The sequence below is a fragment of the Girardinichthys multiradiatus genome, chromosome 7, assembly GCF_021462225.1.
Source record: "Girardinichthys multiradiatus isolate DD_20200921_A chromosome 7, DD_fGirMul_XY1, whole genome shotgun sequence".
Lineage (NCBI taxonomy): Eukaryota > Metazoa > Chordata > Actinopteri > Cyprinodontiformes > Goodeidae > Girardinichthys > Girardinichthys multiradiatus.
The window spans coordinates 22,179,602-22,200,760 of record NC_061800.1 but is presented as its reverse complement, the minus strand read 5'-3'; the positions used below and the strand labels follow the sequence as shown (position 1 = coordinate 22,200,760).

Here is a 21,159-nt window from a genome sequence, read left to right as displayed (position 1 = left end):
CTTCTAAAATAGCTTTATCAAGCAGATATCATCTTGCTGCACTGATGCAATTTGCCCACATTTACTTCAGAGATTATGAATGCATATAGGATTAGGGTCCACCTATACTTTTTGTATATTTCCATAAATTAATATCAGATCAAAAATATTTGCATTCTCAAAGATGAGAGAAGTTTCCGATACCCAGATTGAGTGGAAGAAATACCATCTGCTGAAAGCTGGTGTTCATTTTGGTGTAAAGGAATAAAAGAGAAAAACCAACCCGCTGTGCTACTGGCTTCATAAAAAACTGGATCTGAGATGTATATATAAACAGAGTGTATATTTCATTCTCTCCTCTAGTAAGTTATGCATCGTATATTTTGCCAAATTTATTTACTTTTAAAATAACTTGTCTAAATATGGTTGTTACTTTTTAAATTACAAATCCAAACCATAGAATTGTGGAGAGTTCCAACAGATTCTTCATAAGATATTAGGGGTGCAGTGGACGGCACAACACCATAGAATCCAGGAAGCCTTATTGTCATTTTAAAGTGCATTAAACAGGATGCAGTCACACATAACTGCTAATTAATACAGTTTATTTCTGCAGACCACTTGTAAAATGTTTAGAAACAAATGGCAATTTAATTTCAATTAATGCTTGTTATCCCTGAATTAAGTAGTTGAAGGAATGTATCATCCCACTGTCTACTAAATATGCAACATCACAAATTAAGTTAGAGAAACAACGTTTACTGGATTTTTCCAGTCAGATGTTTCTAATGTTTTGGAAAAAATACCCCATCTGGTCAGAACCTGGAGGTGTTTATTTATTTTTTATTAAATTATTTTCTCCATCTTTCTTTAATGTACCTGTTGTTTCTTTTGCTGAGAGAGACAGCTGTGACCTGAAGCAAAAGAATAAGTGCTCCTATTTGCTGAACTTGATTAGCAGGATTTTATGCATTTAGTGCAATCTGTTTCATGAATCTTTATTTATTTATTTATTTATGTCATGCCTTTAGGTATGAGTGTGTGTGCATGGCTGTTTGTCCTGTGTGTTTTAGTGTTGCCCTGTGGTAGAGTGGCACCTTGTCCAGGGTGTATCTTGCCCCTTGCCCAATCACTGCTGGAGATAGGCACCAGCTCCTCCACAACCCTGCAAATTTGGGCCGGACAAGCGGGTATAGACGATGGATGGATGGATGGATGGATGGATTCCTGACAGACCTAAGCTAAGAGCTATTCTACTATTAGCCAGTAGATGGCAGCATCGTTCTGAGGAAATACTATTAAAAAAAGCAAGAGAAAAACATCCATGTTACAGCTATTATTTTAGGGTTGATTCCACGACACCTGGATTGCATGAGTCAAGAGAAACATTGCATGGTAACCCATGTGGATTACCTCTGGGTTACCGTGGCAGCTCCCACTGTACAACAAAAGGAAGTGATGACATCACTGATAAAAACAATCACGTCTGCCACCTTTTAGTAGATTTAAAATCACAAAGGAGTTTGAAATCAGCAACTGGCTGAACTCCAAAAAACACAAACTAGTGTGAGTGTTATTTTACCAATGAGGTGAATTTAAACCACACTAAAACACTCTGCACTGATCTGATAGAACTGAGACAATAGTGTGCAGGCCCTTTAAAACAGAAAGGGCTCAGGTAATTAGTTAATTAGATCAGTGGACTTTTCTAACGTTTTAGTAATTGGATTTTTAAATACATTGACAGAATAAAAATGTTTAACATAATAAAAAAAATTATTATGAGCATGCTAACAAATCAACAAGTACACTCATATTCATTATGGGTGTACTTTCTATATATTTGCTTAATAAACATTTTTGCAAATCAAAGTATTTATAATAATACTAAATTTCAAAAAATTTACTTAATAGTATCATTAAAGGCAATTAAAATAAATGCTGCAGCCATCTTAGCGATTTCGGAAGATAAAATGTATTTAAAACAAACTTCCTCTTTCCTACTGAACTAATGTTCGGTTTTTATGTTTCTGTTCAGTGATTATCACTATTCTCAGAGTGCTGACAGATGAACAACTCACTGGCGTTTTGTGGCCTCTGTCTGTAACTGCAAGCCTCCATCTGATGAGATTAAGACCTGTAACCCAGCTGTGTGCGTCGACATGCTCTAATTGAAACTAATCTTTGTTCACGTCTATGTCTCCTTTCTGTGTCCCAGCCCACTGCATCTTTACTCGTAGGTTCATCTCCAGTATGTTCAACCAAACTCCCCTTTGTTAGAAGCACCTTCTCTTTCAATGGGTTCTTGTTAGCCTTAGGAAGTAATCACGTTTTATGAGACTGTCCAAAAATCAAAGACAGTGCCTTCCAAAAGTATTTATAACAATTGAGCTTTTCTGTGTTTAGTCCACTCAATACCATAAACTTTATCTATGTTATTTAGATCTGTTAGACAAACACAAAGTAGTACATAGTTCTGCAGTGAAAGACAATTGATACATGGTTTTCATTTTTGTTGTTGTTGTTTTGTTTTCAGGGACTAAGTGAGTACTGCTTGTACTCCACAAGCATGGAACAATTTTGCCCATTCTTTCCTCTAACACTGCTCAGGTGCAGTGATATTAAATAAATAGCATCTGTGTACATCAATTTAGAAGTCTTGCCTCTCTAGCTGTATGTTTAGGGTCATTAATCTTCTGCAGGTTAACCCTAACCCTAGCCTGCAATCCTAAACTCTAACAAAAGTTCAGTTGGAGATCTGACCGGGGAAACTTGTTTCACATGTTTGCTGCATCTCCTGCATGGATTGTGGATAACTGTAAACAGGATTTATTTTATTTCTGACAAACAGGTCAGGTCACCAGTTATGATTTTTATTTTTCTTAAATTAAAAAAATAACATTTATAATTTTCCTTGCACTTCACAATTACCAACTACAATAAAATGCATTGAAGTTTGTGATGGGGACGTAACAAAATGTGAAAAGGTTCGGGATCTTAATACTTTTGCTAGATGCATACAAGTGAAAGACCACATCACGAATGATAAACAAATGAAAATCTTACCTTAGCTCCTTTCACTCCACTGCAGTCACATTTTCCACATGAAGCTCCACAACCCTGAAGATGGAAAAAACAGAAAAATAAAAGACCTACGTTATGGGGGAAATGCACCTTTCGATCACGAGGGCAGTAGAAACAAGTTTTAAATGCTCTTTTCCTTTTGTAAGCTACTGTAAAAAATATGTTTAAAAATGTTTGTTTAGGCAGATGTTTTTAAAATCGTATAAATTATGTTTGTTTTTATTTTACTATTTCACAGTTATAGGTTTATACTGAAGATTTTTTTTGCACACAGGAAATCGAGATAACTAGAGCAAAGGAAATGAACCAAACTTTTAAACTTGAAGGTTTTTATTGATAATTTTGTAGGTTTTCACCCCCAGCTTCCCTCACAATTAGATTTTTTAACTTGTTGCTGCAACAGTTTTCCTTTCACTGCTCACCTTGTTATCACCAATAAAGCCACAGCCAGAAATCACCTACTTGCAGAACTATTTGCAGCCACAAGGGTTTGCAGCTGGTGGGGGCCCTCCAGCACCCTCCGACACCCACCCTGCTTCCTTTCCTCTGAGGTCTCCAGAGGCAGGAGCCTGGGAACTGGCCTGCACTGTCTTGGCTCAATCTTTCCACATTGCTGCTCTCTTCCTTTTTCTTTCCCTCTTCCAGCTGTTGCTAAATTCACGTGTAAGGCTTTCAGCCAAGATGCTGTCAGAGCGAGTGAAGGCTCTGCACGCTTGGGAAGAAAAGTACACAGCTACACTCACCACACGTTTCTGTCTCTCTCCAGTTCTCACAGACACAGAAGAGACAAATAAATAACTTTGCTGATAATAATAACAACATTTTTTGTGACTACACCTGATGGTTTATCACACCTTAACCTCTAACTCAGCCACTTATAACTCCTACTACAGTCTCTCAGACCTGCTAATTGAACCAATATCCAGGCCTGTAAAGCAAGAGCAACAACAGGATTCCCAGGACTTTTAGCAGTCTGTCCCAGTGCACTTGTTCTCCTTGTTTTACTGCACACATGTGCCCTGCAACACTTTGTGATTTATCAAATCCAGCTCTTTAAAACATTTCTCACTCACTCAATCTCACCTTCCTGGTTTCAGCTGCCTAATTGCTTTGTTTTTCCAATCATCCTGCAGGACAGCTTAGAAAACACCTCCTTCAGAGCAGATTAGTGTCACAACGCAGAGAAAGAAAACGAATATTGACTGTGTTAAAGCAGAACAGTCAGTCAGTCAGTCATTTTCTACCGCTTATTCCATAGTGGGTCGCGGGGGAGCTGGTGCCTATCTCCAGCAGTCTATGGGCAAGATTAAAGCAGAACATGTGGGTTTTATTATGGCAAACTCTGTCACACCAGCAAAAGGCTCTGGATGGTTGGATCAGACCCAACTAAACTCAGCAGACATGCCTGCATGTTGAAATGTGTGATGGGGGCTCCCCATTCTGAGTTCTAGATGAAAAACCACGCTCTGTAATGTCTACTGGATCTCCAAACACAGCTCAGTAATCTGCAGATAGATAAGAACAGTGGTTTTCTTTGATTTCCCCCCATCTTCTTCTTTATCGTCTTCACAAACCCAAACAGCAGGTGGACGGTGACGCCTCAAAGACTCTCGTGACATCTGCACAAAATGCCTGTCTTGCATTTATAGATTTGATCTGTGTGATTTGGGCTCTGAGCATTTTATTTGAATGGGATTTAAAAGGGATCTTATCACACCAGTCCTTAGGTAAATAAAGAAGGTCCAATACTGAAAGGCAGGAACGGTTTGACTAAAATATGAAAAAATGGAGGAATGCATTTGTAGGCTTCCTACTTTCAACTTTTAACTCTTTTCATATAGGTTCAACAGCTTCAAGCTGCAGCCATGAAGAGAATCACTGGAAACATGTGACCTCCGCCTCGTTCCATTATTAACCTCCACTCAAGATTAATTTCCAACTCACCCGACCTTTCTACAAGACTAAACTTTGATCTGATTGAATTTCATGTCCCTCCAGCATTATTGTCTCAATTTGGTGTTCATAAAAAATGATTAATTCTGATTATGACAGCAGTAGTTCTAAAGGCTTGACATACATCTTTGCCCCAGACAAGCTACAAATTAAGTAAAAGTCAGACTTTTTTTCTGATTTCCGTCCAACATAGTATCATAATATGAATAAAGCTAATTATGACATTGTTTTTTTTGTAAAAACAAGATAAACCAACTTTTGACCGAAATCCTTACTTGAATAGAGAATGAATATTTAAATATTCTGTTTTACAGAAACAAGCTCACCAGAACATTTTCTAGTGGGAAACCTTGACTTGTAGTACAGTTAGTATTAAAGTCCTCCCAAGTTTTACTGAAAAATTATTTAAAATGCCGTCGCTTGTGTAACTTTGTGTAGTATTGCTGGAACTGGGGACAGTGAGAAAGTAAAGAAATGAAGATGATATGCTTCTGCCCAGGCGGCTCGGCATTTCCCAAAGTAAACAGACTCAGAACCAGGCCCAGCAGTGATGAGTATTAATGTCCACAGTCAGTATTCAGTAGCTGGTGAGTCACTGAGCTCTGCATCAGATTCAGTAAACCTCTGCAGCAGATGGCCTCGCGTGTTCCTGGACAAGTGTTTGTTTCAGAGCCGAGTCAGGATGGCAAGTCTGGATGTTGCCAAACTGTGAAAATCACTGTGGCGTGTGCTGGCAGGTTGCTTACATTTACTGGGTGCTGCACAAAACAGTACCATAATCATCACTGTGTGTATATGAAAGTGTTTGTGATTGTTTACTGTGGCTGGAGCTGGCAGGAAGACACCAAGCTGAAGGTTTGTTTTAAAAGACAATGTTCTAGATACAAAGAGGGCCGACAGTAAAGAGATGAAGGAGTGAGTGTAGCTGCCAGGATCTGCGGCACGTTCACAGACTAAAATGATGCAGAAAGAAGTCTCTATGTGCTCGAGGCTATATATCAGAGTTGCTGCAGATCACATGTGATGAAGCCTCTTCCCAAAATCTCTGATGTTTGATCAACACTCACTTGATACGTCTGACATCATGGGATTTAAAGCTTCAGCTCTGAGATCATCCAGAGGAAGAGATGAGTAATGTTTGCTCTGGAGATTAGAGGCCTCACGGGATGCGGGTCCAGAGATATTGAAATTAACTCAGGATATCTGTCACTCCAAATGTAAATCCGGACTGAGTGCATTTGGCTTTTTATGACTGGATGATAATGGTAACTGAAAGGGAAGAGGAGAATGTTGAGAGATGTCTTTGGTACTGATCGGGCTTTGCTGTACATCCTTCTTTCAGATCGTTTTCAGATGGACATCAGCTGCTGGTGTTCACTTCTACATTTGGCCTAGGCAGTTTGAAAATGTTTTGTAGATGCTTGACATCAAAGTTTGTAAGGCTTGGGAATCCAAAGAGCAACTGACGACTTCAATTTTGTAGCAATCTGATGATTTTTCACCTAATCAAATAATCCTACATTGCAGTTGAACTGGAACTGACATTTTCTAGGAAAGGTTTACACAATGAGATTTTTTTTTTGTTGAGGAAATGTCTTGCTTGTCTTCTGGTTCTTATTTAGTTTGTTTCGCACTAAAAACGAGCTCAGGATCAATTGGAATAGTTCCACATCTTTTAATGTTTAAAAAATAAATTTTCATTGTATTTTGCTGCTTTTTTCATCTGTTTGAAACAATTTGTTTTGGGTTTTGTCCTGTTTACCATAGGCATATTATTATTAAAAGATTCACCATTTGTCTTGTTAATGATACATCTTTTTGCAGAGCTGTTTATTTTACACAGTCTGTATTTCCGGCTGCCAGTATGAAGAGTGTCAGCCTTGTGCCTGTTTTGTGACCTTTGGTGCCGTGGAAAGGTTCAGCCCACTTTTGGTTCGATCACTTCTGGTGTTGCTGGCTGTGTAGAAGCAGTTAGTGTGGTATTGGACAATGCTGATAGTGATCGTTTTGTGGGTGTGGCTCTCCATATTTCCTTGATCACTTCTATGTTTAGCTGACTTGTTGATATGGTAACCTGTTGTGGTATTGGACCACTTCGTTGTGTGTTGACAACAGTTCATGTTTGTTTCAGATTATTAGTTGGTACTTTTTGTATGTGCAGTAACTTTGTAAATAATCCATTTGGTTTGTCTGTTTTGCTCCTTTTGTTGGTCACTTGTTGTCATCATTTAAGTTGGGCATGAGGCATCTTTATATCAGTCAGTCCATCATTTTCTACCGCTTATTCCATAGTGGGTTGCGGGGGAGCTGGTGCATATCTCCAGCAGTCTATGGGCGAGAGGCAGGGTACACCCTGGACAGGTCGCCAGTCCATCGCATGGCAACACACAAGCATGCACACACTCATTCATACACCTAAGGGCAATTTAGAGTGACCAATTAACCTAACTGGGATGTCTTTGGACTGTGGGAGGAAGCCAGAGTACCTGGTGAGAACCCACGCATGCACGGGGAGAACATGCAAACTCCATGCAGAAAGACCCCCGGCCCGGAATCGAACCCAGGACCTTCTTGCTGCAAGGCAACAGTGCTACCAACTGCGCCACCGTGCAGCATCTTTATATACATTTGCTAAATGAGTAGTTCATCCTCCTTCTGCATCGTAGGTAGTCACTAGATAGATTTAATAGGAAAGTCTATTGTTTTGAGAGGCATACTGTTTACAGTATAATATAATGGTAAAGGAGTGGAAAGACCTTGTTGTGGGGATCCCTTTGGGACACCATCTTAAGGAGGGGGGTATTAGGATTCCTGCAGGATCCTTGTGGTTACGTTGGGCATTTACCATATACAACACTGATTACTGATATGGGACACATGAAGACCTGGTGAGGCCTTTCGTTTTTTTAAACTCTGAGTGTCGGCTAACTTGTCTCTGCTCTACTTCACAGGTATGTTGCCACCTTGCCATCACAACATTTATTGTTTTTCTAAATCTGGCTCCCCAATGTGGCCTTGGCCACTTCTGCTAACTGGCTATCGACAAAATATTTCCTGGATGTTATATAAATACGACGCTCTTCCCCAGCAATCCCCTACCAGCTGTGTGCTGATAGGACTATGTGGCCGATTGATAAAACTTCCACCTCTCTTCTCAAGGATAATGGCGCTTCTATCAGTGTCAGATTTTTAGATTTCTCAGAAGGATTCATAGATTTTTAGATTTCTTAGCATTTGATTTGTTTTTCTGTGTTCTTTGTGATTGTATTGTAATTGTATGTACAGCGCTTTGAGTGTCTCGTTAATAAAAAGCGCTATATAAATAAACTTACCTTACCTTACCTTACCTTACCTTACCTTACCTTACCTTACCTTACCTTACCTTACCTTACCTTTTGTTTTGTGGTTTATTTTGATTGTACATAACATGTATGTGGACGTGTCCACATACATCCTCGATTCATGCACTTCATACACCACTGATTTTGCTGACTTCCACACTTCTTATTGAAAATCTTATTAATCTTAGTTTGTGTTGTAAACTAAGTATAAGTTTATATTTCAGAACTTTCGCACATGGCTCATAACACCAGTAAAATCTTAGTTCCAGAGGATCAATGTCTTGGCATCTTCTTTAGGTATAAATCCAGATTAATTGGACCCAGAGGATGAAGCCTGAGAGGAGACAAGACCAAAACATACTGCTAATGTCTTAAATATCTGCTTGCATTGTGTATGTATTTATATAAATAGAAAGTTGAAATAACAGGTGGTGCATCACCATCAGCCTTTCTATGTGAAACGTGCACTTACAAGGGAACCATTTGGTAGAAAAGTAACGTAGTGTAAAAGACAATAAAAAATAAAAACATTAATGCCTTGAGAAAGGTTTTGAAATGATGGCGAGATAGGACCCACTGGTAAATTTGGGGTGGTACACACAATTAAGAGCCATAACAGGATTTCAGGGGTTTCCAATGCTGTCATGGTATATAGGGTGGATTGTAGATGGGCATCTAAAGGTAATGAAATTGTAAAGATAAAAAATGACATGAGAATAAATAAGTTGATTTCATAGTTTGACTGTATATATCAAGCACTTATTCTGACTGGAAATGCTTTACGTGCTTTACATGTTTCTTTCAGGCAGATCACAGGTGGCGTACTGCCTCCTACCTCCATTTTCTGTATAAATAATCATCCACCTCTCTGTAAATAACAATGCCATCATGACAGCAGTTCATAGATTTCTAAAATAGTTTCAAAATATATTGAGAATGGAGTTGGTTTATAACAATAGAAGCCCACTTTGGTCTTTGGCCTCTCTCAAACTAGCTAGCTATCAGCTAATCTGGATTCATACTAAATGGTACCACCTGTTATCTACTGCAAGTAAGATACTAACTGCTCATAAATTTTTAAAGGGAACCCAGTTCAACTTTTACGATACATCCCTTTAAGATGTCATATAATAAAAGACAGATTCTGCTTTAAGCAGTTTACTCTGGTCAAAGACATTCACACTAATCCAATGCATAGACAGTGATTATACATAAAAGCTACACGGTAATGTCAAAAGGATTTTCTTTGGGAAAGAAACTCTCTGTGGTGTTTAGTTTGTACTTTGAAACTTTGCAGACCTCATACAGCACACAAAAACCTGTTGCAACATTTAGAAGAAAAGCTGTAAAACCTAAAAAGCACATGTGACTCAACTACAGAACACTGAAATTTTACTCAGAGGGGACAACTATACAACTTTCCCACAACTAATTAATACAATGTGCTGATTTAACTACCCACACACCAGATTTCCTAAACACAAGTTAACAATGTTGCATCCAATGTGAAGTATCTCGCCCTACTTTTCATACAGGGGGCATACAAAGTGAGGATATTTTGGGGTTTTGTCAACAAAATAAGTGATTAAATTTGCCCTTTAGTTTTTTTTGAACCTCTGTTCTTAGTCATGCTGAATCTACTCATCAGGAAAAACTTCCAACCTTCAACGATTGCACAAATAAGTTTCATTCATTTTCCCAGATTGCATATTGTGCATAGGTTTCCTTAACAGGTCTCTGCTCTCGTTATTCCCACTGGAGGGAAGAATCGTTCCCATCCCTGCAGCTGCTCCAAATGAACTGTACATGTAGTATAAGACCTCTAGCTGTTTCCCTGCATCTCTTGCTCCATGTTAAAGGAAACAGAAGATCACACAAACATCTGGTCAGTGTCTTCAGCAGGTTTTTCTTTAAATCGACACCACATTCCCCACACATTCCTTTACGCCACAACCTCCTAGCACTGCTGAAGTCTTTTCCAAACCTCCACAATATTTCAGCTGGTCTGTGAACTGAAAAGATTTGCCATGTTCCAATCTCACTCTCTTTAGTATTTGTGCATTTATATTGAGTGTATACAGAGATTAATAAAAGACAAATATAGGGTCAAACTAACATAGAGCTTTAGCAGATCAGCTTTGAGACAATTTAACTTTATTTATTTAACCACTTTTACAGAGAGAAAGATCTTATGATCTGTTTGCAAAAATCCTACACAAAAATTAAACATGCTTCGTTTTTACTTAAACAGAAACCCCGGCATCCTGGGATAAGTAGTTTAAAAAGTGAAAAACAGTTTTTGCAGTTCCCTCCCTGTTAACTCCTCTGCTTAGAGCAGCATTTGAGCCTTCCCTCCTCCCTGATAGGGTTTTCACTGATAAATAAAGGAAATAAATCAGATGCACATTGTAACTGCTGTGGAGCATGCTTGGGATTCCTCATGCAATTCCACTGCAGCATTCACACAATACAGCTCCTTGTATCACGCAGCCAAAGGATCAGCCAACATTTTCCAGTTCAGCCCTAACAGAATACTTGCTTGCTTTTTAATTGGCAGTACAACTGTTTTTTATGGTGTAGGACACTTAATACAGTGCCTAGCAAAAGGGAACTTTTGTCAGTGTGGTCATTTGTTCACACTGAACTTTTTCACAGTTTAATGCATTACAACTACAATCTATAATGTATTTTATTGGATAATTTATTTAACATTTTTTATCATTGTAGTGGTGAACAGGAAGGAAATTATGTATTGTTAGGAAATTATTTTACAGCTAAAAAAATGAAAACTATGTTATGTACTCAGTCCCCTTTACTCTGATATTTAAAATAACTGCAACCAGATGCCTTCAGACGTCTCCTGATCAGGTGGAAAACAGTACACGAGTGTAAAATAATTTTAGCATAAATCCAGCTGCTCTACAAATAACTCTGAGGGTTTGTTAGAGATCACCAAGGAACAATTAGCATCATGAAGACCAAAGAAAACAGCAGACAGGTCTGGGATAGTGTTGTGGAGACATTTAAAGGAGAACTTAATACTATCCAAAACTCTAAACATCTCACACGGTACAACTCAATCCACTTTCTGAAACCGGAAAGAGTATGGCACAACTGCAAATCTACAATCCATCTAAACTGACAATCTGAGCAAGTAGAGCAGAAGCAGTCTCTGGAGGAGCTGCAGAGATCCTCAGCTTAAGTGAAATAATCTGTAAATAATAGAACTGTTAGGCACTGCACAAATCTGGCCAGGAAGACTAGCAAGAAGGAACCATTTATCAAAAGAAAAGAAGTCATATCGGGGGTGCAGCAATGTTTTCTGGGGAAATTAAAAATTTAACTTTTTGACAAATACCAAAAACATAATCTATGGGGAAACCTAACCCTGCACCTTACCCTAAACATGCCCTCCCCCGTTGTGAAGCATTATGGTGGCAGCACCATGCCGTGGGGATGCTTTTCTCCAGCAGGGACAGGGAAACTAGTCAAAGGTGATGAGACAATGATCTTAAACATTCATACAATAGTATAATATAATAGAATAGAGGTATGTTCATGGGTTACAATAGCCCAATTAAAGTCCAGACCTGAGTCCAATTTTGATTCTTCTAATGTTGCCCTGGGTGACTACCAAAATGGCCCAAATGAAAATGTCTCTAGGTGGTTCTACAAGTAATTGTTACAAATAATTTCCCTTCCACTTCATAAATATGCACTACTCATGTTGGTCAATCACATAACATTTCAATAAAACACACTAAAGTTTATGTTTGTAATGTGACAAAGTTTGAAAAAGTTCAAGGGGAATGAATGCTTCAAAACTCTGTAAGTCTATTTCTCTCCACGTTTTACATGAAAGCTGCATTTGACAGGCATGAATCCACACTTCAGGAGAAAAAAAACTCAAACTCAAACATCCTTCGAGGTTAGCCATATTATTGCATCACACAGTTTTTGTGTTTACATTTTGTACTGTGTTTTGGGCGTTTGGCTGTTTGGGTTCTCAAGTTGGCTCATCTAATTAAACTTGATGACATCCGATGAGATTTTAGTTCTGTGTCCCAACAGTAAACATTGAGCAACCTTGCTAAGTTGTTGACATATCTGAACTTTCACAGAAACATATGGGTCCTTTTGCAGACTGACTGAAGTAACAAGTCCAGTTACACAGCACATTTTTCTTCTAAAGCGAGCTTACAGGCTCCTGTCTTCCCTCAAACTCAGATAAAATTCCTACAAGACAATTACAAGGCAATCTACTGTACACAGAAATGTGATCCTGCTCTGTCACAGCCAATTAACAGCAGTGACATACATGTTTAACTTGTTGAAGTCATCCATATAAATGTACTAACTGCACTTAACCACAGATTATAGCTTCCATATGGAGACAGTTAGGATAGTTTTAATCTATAAATGTCTACAAGTACAACATGGAAATAGGACTAGATTTACGGGGGACTAAATTGTATTATGACTGCAATACCAAAAGTGTGGAATAAAAGCTGATAAACACATATGATATCTTGCCTTTCCTCGGTTGTTCTGATAAGTAAAACAAATTTGTTCATCTCAAGAATTGCATGGTTCTCTGAACAGATATACACTAAAACAGAGGATAACAGTAAACTGAATTGAAACAATAAAAGACCAGAAGAGGGTGATTGATCTTTCTTCAGTCAGGACTAGGTTGAACCATGCCACCCTAACATTCCTGGCCTTCTCTGGGTCTGAGGCCAGGGGGAGAGAATAGCAGCGGAGGAGGGGATTTCTCTGTCTGACTGCCATACTTGGAAGGCAAGGGTTCTGGTCCAAGCTGTTCTGTAAACAAACATGCTTATGTGTGTGGGTAGCTGCATCTAATGATGGGTCAAACAACAAGCGTATTCTGGCTGCATTTTTACGACACATGAAATAAAACAAATTTTATTTATAGAAATGTCTGTTTTTCTCTATTAAAATTGTGATAACACTGAAAGTAAGCCATTAAGAAGGATTTTTTTCATGATGCTGACTTGTAGATAGATCAGGACCCAGCAACATGTGGTAAATGTTTTTGTATCTATCTAAAACCAACTGCAAATGTTTTCATAACTGTCCAGTAGTTTCTGTGGTTAAACATAACCATATGCCATCCGCAGCAAGCCTAACCAAACAGTAAGTGAAATGTAAAGCTTTTAGCAAGAGTAAACATTGGGGATGGCTTTAAACTATAACAGTATAAACTATAACAATAATAATGCTTAACAAGAGATAAAGATTTGTGTAGTTCTGCAGCTGCCTTATAAGCTTCCTAATGCAGTTTTTTGTGTCCACGCAGTTTGAACAGGTTGTCTGTCCATCAGAGGGCTAACACAGAAACACACAACCATGTGTGATGACAATCACTCATAAGGTCCGTTTAGAACCCCCAGTAAATCTAACCTGCATAGTTTTGCAAAGCACCTGGAGAAAACTAAATGTGCCCATGGTGGATCACAAGAAATGTCAAGAGAGACCTTCTTGCTTTAATGTGACAGCAAAAACCACTGACCTGCTGTAAAGTCCAAAATATCTGCCTCAATTTACCAAATTGGCCATAGACGGGTAGTGTTTTTGGGTTACTGACTGAAAAACCATGGATTTACTAACATCCAGACAGTTCTAAAGGTTTCATGGACAACAGATTTTAACCATGTAATGTTTTACTCCAGAAATGTGTTAACAGGTAGCAATTTCTTGGTGTTCTACCCACTATCGATCCATTTGTCCAAAACATCTGACCGTACTCTCCTGTCCAAGCAGGTACCATTCACTGCCTGGTCCTTAGAGGGTCTTGCAAATCTCCAGCAGTCAGTGGGCTACCGTTCACTCTGTGTGGGTCACCAGTCCAATACAGAAACACACAGGACAAACAACCATGCACACACATTTGCATCTAAGGACTTAAGATTGACCAATTAAACTGGCATGCATGTTTGTGGACTTTTTTTCCAAAAATATCTTGACGCAACCCACACATCCCTGGGGTGAACATACAAACTCAATGCCAAAAGGATGTTATATCTGCAAGGCAATAGTGTTAACAACTACACCACTTGTCTATGTTTTATGCATGTTTGAAGACTGACCTCTATGGCAATTTTTGCAATAGATTTAAGGTGTTTTTCAGTTAAAAAGAAACAAACTCTGGAAATTTGAGTTTGGAAAAGTACAGAACGCTGGTTATCAGTTTTTCTCATGTTATATAAATATAATTAAAGGAACAGCTATGGGAAATCAACTTTCTTTGTCTTTGTGGAGCAAGATGACCACACTGGCAGCAAGAATGCAAACTGACTTTTAACAAGCTGGTGATGAAGGGAAAATGTTAACAGAGAGATACTAGCCATATTAAAGTTCACAACAAAATAGAAAATGTAGCCCTTTTTCATTCTTGATAACCTGGACTTTCTACACTTTTCTTTTTTCAGAACCATTTGATCATAGTTGCAACCAAAACATGCATGTTAGCCTTCATCCAACTAGTTTAGCAGAAAAACGTGGCTCTGTTTACTAAATAGATAATAGCATTTCTATTTTAGGCTAACACAAAACTATGAATTAAAATGCAACGTTGTGTTTTACAGGTGAAATAAAACAATTTTTCTGTAGACTAAAAGTTTTGTGCTAAGCTAACCAACTGGGTTGATTTTCCGAAAATTTCTAATCCAGATTTTGGATGTTGTGGGGCTGTCATGGTTGACACGCCTCTTCAGAAAGAACGAGATCCCGGATACAAGCGGATGAAATGAGCTTCCTCCGTAGGGTGGCCGGGCACTCCCTTAGAGATAGGGTGAGGAGCTCGGCCATCCGGGAGGGGCTCGGAGTAGAGCCGCTGCTCCTCCACATCGAGAGGAGCCAGTTGAGGTGGCTCGGGCATCTATACCGGATGCCTCCTGGATGCCTTCCTCGGGAGGTGTTCCAGGCACGTCCCACCGGGAGGAGGCCCAGGGGACGGCCCAGGACACGCTGGAGGGACTATGTCTCTTGGCTGCCCTGGGAACGCCTTGGGCTCCCCATGGAGGAGCTGGAGGAGGTGTCTGGGGAGAGGGACATCTGGACTCTGCTGAGTCTGCTGCCCCCACGACCCAGTCCCGGATAAAGCGGAAGACGACAAGTACGAGTACGACCAGATTTTACTTGGGGACTCACCTCCAGTTGACCTCACTTTCATATTGTCCATGTTTGCGCATTTTTTGCACATTGAGTATATGATAAATGTGTTTGCTCAATAAATCCATCAGTCAATTCATATTAATAGAATAACAGGCACATTTTACTCATTATAATCCTTTTTATTTTATCATTTCAACTAGTCCATTGGTCAGCTGCAAAGTCTGCTTATATAGTGGGCTGACCCTACATGAGATTCTGAAGTTATATATTTAGAATCCAGATGGGACTAAGGACAGTATTGGACCTAAAAGCTAACATGTTTTCACTGCAATAAAACATGGCTGTTAAACAGCAATTTAAGAGCTGAAATTAGCCTGATGCAAAACATCACCTGCTCTCCCACAGGCAGCAGATAATTATCCAAACCACAGATATAACCCCAGGCTTCTGTAACCAAAACCAGATTATACTATGCAGAGATATTTTCACACACATGGACTCAGCTCATACCTGCACTAATTGAAACCACATACATACAATGCATGTGAACGAGATGAATTCCAGACACAGAGAAAGTCTGCAAATTCTTAAAGTTTAGCAAGATTCATTGTATTTTTGTTTCTATGGGGAAATACATGAGATGACAATTTCTAGGCACAGGTGGAAAGGTTAATAAGAATAATAAAGAAATAATGATTGAATATTATTTTAACAAACACAATATGCAATCATTCTCTTTAAGCAAGTATTACTTTACATATCTGACCTTAACAGAAAAGCAAACTAAATAAAAAATAATCTTCATTAATTTCTCTAAGGAAACAGGTCTAAATGGAGTGGACAAAGTTGCTGCAGAAATTACTGAGTAAATCAACAAGTGAATGTTAAAACCAGTGGACAGATAATGTCAGTAGTGCTGTTTCAGCCAGTCCACCCAGTTTTTCTCACAGAGCTCACAGGCAAAATTCACTTCATCCAATGATGCATATTCATGTGTGAAACCAAAGTATTAGGAATGTACCCATACATGTTCTAATATGACTCACCTGACACTGATTACTAATCGATGGATGGATGGATGGATGGATGGATGGATGGAATAAAGAGATTTTTTAAACAGAGATTTTAATACAGTAACAAGCCCAAAGAGTCTGCTAGTTCGAATTAAATAAAAAACACATGTATAATTCATTTATTATGTTATGCTTGAAAGGACCAGTTCCAAGTGCAGCTGGTTTTCTTTAAGCCTGCTGCATTTTGAAATTCACCAACATGTTATTCTTTCAGATACTTCTAAATAAAATTCATGCTTTACATCACAAAGGGCACTGTCCTTCCTTAAATCAAATTGTCCAATGGCATCTCATTATGATCAGTCAAATGATCCTCACAGGATCATCTTGTTGACCTGCGACCTTTATCCAGGCCATTAGAGGGGGATTTAAATGAAAGGTCATATAGATAACTCTGGTAACTTCCTTTCAGAGTCTAAGTGTGGATGTTAAGATGTGCATGTGGGTGAAATGTTGCCCTGTTAGCAAATTAAAGCAGACTTCTGCAACTCATTTGGTCTCAGTGGGGACTTCCCAGCCCCAGCAACTGCACAAACACACACTCCACCCATATGCCAAAACTAGCTCCCTCCATAGGAGAGAAATAATCTTTTCACTTAAGTCCTAAAAATTACAATTCAGATAAATAAGAATCCTAGCAGACTAGCCCTGATATATAGCCAGTGTTGTTTTTGTAACTGAAAGGGGCTATTCTGTTTCTTTGCAGAGGTCTGTTTGTGCGCTCACACATCCCAGAAATGGCCAGTTATTGTTTTGTATGAATAAAAAAATAAAGTCCTCTGCAGAAACAGAACACAGAAACATGATTGCTAAATCGCTTAAAAAAAAACTCTTTACTTCTGCACTTCTTTCCCTGTAGCTAAACAAAAACTGTCCTTCGTGTCTTTGCATTAATGTATATTTCGGAGGCAAGGAGATAAACAAAATTGTTGAAAGGCCAAGTTGGGTATTGAGGGCAACAATTACTTTTTTTTTACCAAAGAATTTGACTTAATGTGCTGCAAGCTTCTCTGTGAATGTGCCGGACTCTGCCACCGGATATGGGAATGAGGAAGCCATTCTTTCTATAAGGGGGAAGGCCTCTTCCTCGCCTTTTATGCTAACAAAGACAAGAAGGGGCTGTGCCGGGCTCGAGTCTGTCTCAAGAGTGTACCAGTATCTGGGACTAATGTCAGCACGTCAAGACAAGGACTGGCCTCTGTGACTTTCTGACTCAGTACTTCCACCTTGGACGTTTCTCACACAAATTAACATCTAGAAAGAATGTAAAAACAAAATTAAATAAAACTGAGCACCTAAAGCAGAGGTCTTCAGCTTTCCGCTTGAGAAGATTGTTTTGCCTTACTGGTTTGTAAGAGAACATAGGTTAACAAACAACATCATGAAGACTAAATAATACAGAAGACAGTTAATAGATAAAGCTGCAGAGAGGTATAAAGCAGGGTTAGGTTATAAAACAATATCACAAGCTTTGAACATCTCACAAAGCTCTGTCCAGTCCATCATCTGAGTATGGCACATCATAAAACATATGGCCGTTTGTCTAAACTGACAAGATGGGCGGACAGAGCATTAATTTAAGAAGCAGCCAAGATGCCTTTGGTAACTGTGGAGGGACTGCAGAGGTCTCCCCCCTCAGCTACAAGGACAGCTATTCCTTATGACCTCTGAAAATCTGGCTTTTATGGAAATGTGGCCAGAAGAAAGCCAGTGTTAAAAGAAAGCCACAAGAGATTTGGAGTAAGGCTCGACCCCAGTAACGTAATGGACACAACAAATTTTCCCTGGTCAAATCAGTCAAAAATTAATAGAATTATTACTTTATTTAACCAGGAAAGACCTATTGAGATTTCAAATCTGATTTACCAGGGTGACCTTGACAAAAAGATTTAACTAATACTGCACATCTTCTTTACAGTGACACATGGAGGGGGCTACATCATACTACGAGGATGCTTTTCCTTGCAAAAAACTTGAAACAGGATAACAACTCTAAACATTCAGATGAAGCTACAATAGACTGGATTAGATCAAATAACATTTATTTGTTCAATTGGTCCAGGCATAAATGTATTCAGAATCCCTTTGCTTTTCCTTCCTTAGTGCATCACAAAATATGGGAAACCTACATTGTTTTTCAAGGCGCCAGAGTGGGAATAAAATTGGAGGGAGAGGAGAACAAAGGCTTTTATGAATTAATTTTACAGGCTACCTGTGAAAAATAAGGCACCCGCAAATTATACCGTACACCTGAGATAATAGTCATTGTATAGACAAAGCTGCTCACTCTTGATCACCATTTTACATTCAATTGCTTACATTGTCGATCATAAACATATGCTCTCTTGTACATTTAGAGACACTCTGACTTCCATATTTCACTGCCACAAGTTCCTACAAGATACCTGAAGAAAGCTCTACATTGCTAATGGTTAAATTTTTCCGCATTTAGCCCCTCAGATGAAAAGATTAGAAGGTCTCTTCTTCCTCCGAGGCAAAACGCATCATATGACTGGCTTAGCTTGTTTCCTGATCTGATTTTGCCTTTCGGAAAACAGCTATGAAACAATGTTGTGCAGAAGTGAAGCACAGGCTGCAACAAAAAGAGAGAAGAGAATGAATAAAGCATCTGTTCTGCCAGGAAGGCGGTTCAAGGCTCTTGCTACAGACACACAAGTCATCTCAGGTTCTCTAAATTACAGCTGGATTGGAATCACATTCTGCTACTTCTATCAATTCTATTCATTTCAACCAGGTCTGGTGAAAATAGTTTTCACTGGAGTTATAGTTTTCACAGTCATGATATGGAGAATGTAGTTTGAGGAAATGTGGAATACGCCTCCAAAAGGTGGATTTATGTGATGTTCACCTGAAAGAGATAAAAACTGCCCTCAGTGATCTAATGTCCCGACTTGTTGAAAGGCTAAACTTACAAAAAACAAACATCATAAACAAATCAGGCATAAATTATTCAATTTATGGGGCAAATACAAGCGTCTCAAATCTGTACTGTTAAGATGTATCAGTCATTTTAACCAAGTACATCAGCACCCATCACACAGCTGATGTTTCTTACTGTTCTTTCCAATTTATTCCCAACATTTGCTGTTACTTTTTTTAGAACCTTTGCGTACCATCACTGGCATTCAGGAGGCCTTAAATACTTAAGTGTTTGTGGAGGAGGAAGGAAATGAACTGCATCTGTACAACAAACTTGATTACTTGTGTCATGTATCAGAACTTTTCATTCCAAACCTTCTGACACTGCTACGGGTTTTTCATCACTTCCAGCAAGCCTATAATAGTTAGGCATTTGGCAAATTAAAGCGAAATCTTTCACAGGCCCCCGTTACAGGCAATAATGTGTGATTAATAACAGCGGAAAAACAACATAAAAGTCTGTGTAATGCTTAGCTAAAACTGTGGAATGTAATCTTGAATACAACTAAGACATTTCTACAGCAAACTGTAAAAGCCAGCCTGTCTGTCTTTGCTCCAGAGAGGTTCGAAACGGTGAAAGATTTTCTCTTTTTAAATGAGAAAAGAAATACTGGTTGGAATGCAAGATTTTATTTGCAACTCAGAAAACTATTTTCTAACAACATTATGCCTTTGAATTTTACTTCAAATTAGAATTTGGCCAGTTATACAGTTGAAACTACATGTTTACATACACTGTATGAAAATATATCTTTTTTTATGATTAAATGTTTTATGTTGTAGGTCAGTTAAAGTACTGAAATAATTTCTATTTGTTATATGCCAGAAAAATAAAAATTAGATTTCGTTTTGAAACCATAACCTTGAACCCTGCGGCAGGTTTTAATGGTTTGTCATACTCTAATTATGTTAAGTGATCTTCTAACTATCATTGAGAAATGTTCTTACTGTGTCCTTATAAAGGAATAAACTTATCCAAGGTTTGATTAAATCTTTGGTCAATTTTTCCTTTTTATTAGAACAAACTGAATTGCAGTTTCAGTTTCAGTTTAACTATTTATTCTCGGGCAGGGGTGGGTTTGCTTGTTGCCCCCCAGCTCAGCCGTCTCGTGTTGGGGTTTACCCCAGTGGATGAGAGGGTCGCATCCCTGCGCCTTCGGGTTGGGGAGAGGTCTCTGACTATCATTTCAGCCTACGGGCCGAGTGGTAGTGCGGAGTACTCGGCCTTCTTGGCTTCCCTGTCGGGGGTGCTGGATAGTGCCCCTCCTGGGGACTTCATTATTCTGCTGGGGGACTTCAACGCCCACGTGGGGAACGACAGTGACACCTGGAGAGGCGTGATCGGGAGGAATGGCCTCCCCGATCTGAATCCGAGTGGTGTTTTGTTATTGGACTTCTGTGCTAGTCACGGACTATCCATAATGAACACCATGTTCAAACATAAGGGTGTCCATCAGTGCACTTGGCACCAGGATACCCTTGGCAGGAGGTCAATGATCGACTTTGTTGTCGTATCATCAGACCTTCGGCCGCATGTTTTGGACACTCGGCTGAAGAGAGGGGCTGAGCTGTCCACTGATCAGCACCTGGTGGTGAGTTGGATCCGCTTGGCGAGGAGAAAGCCGGACAGACTTGGCAGGCCCAAGCGC

General features: G+C 39.1%; 1 protein-coding gene across 1 annotated transcript in view; it reads right to left on the bottom strand.

The window, feature by feature from the left end:
* col4a1 (collagen, type IV, alpha 1) overlaps window positions 1-21,159 on the bottom strand; it is a 60,768-nt gene that overhangs the window by 29,450 nt on the left and 10,159 nt on the right. The window contains exon 2 of the mRNA XM_047370655.1: window positions 3,046-3,099. Coding sequence (XP_047226611.1) covers window positions 3,046-3,099 — 54 coding nt within the window. The remainder of the gene's footprint in view (window positions 1-3,045; window positions 3,100-21,159) is intronic.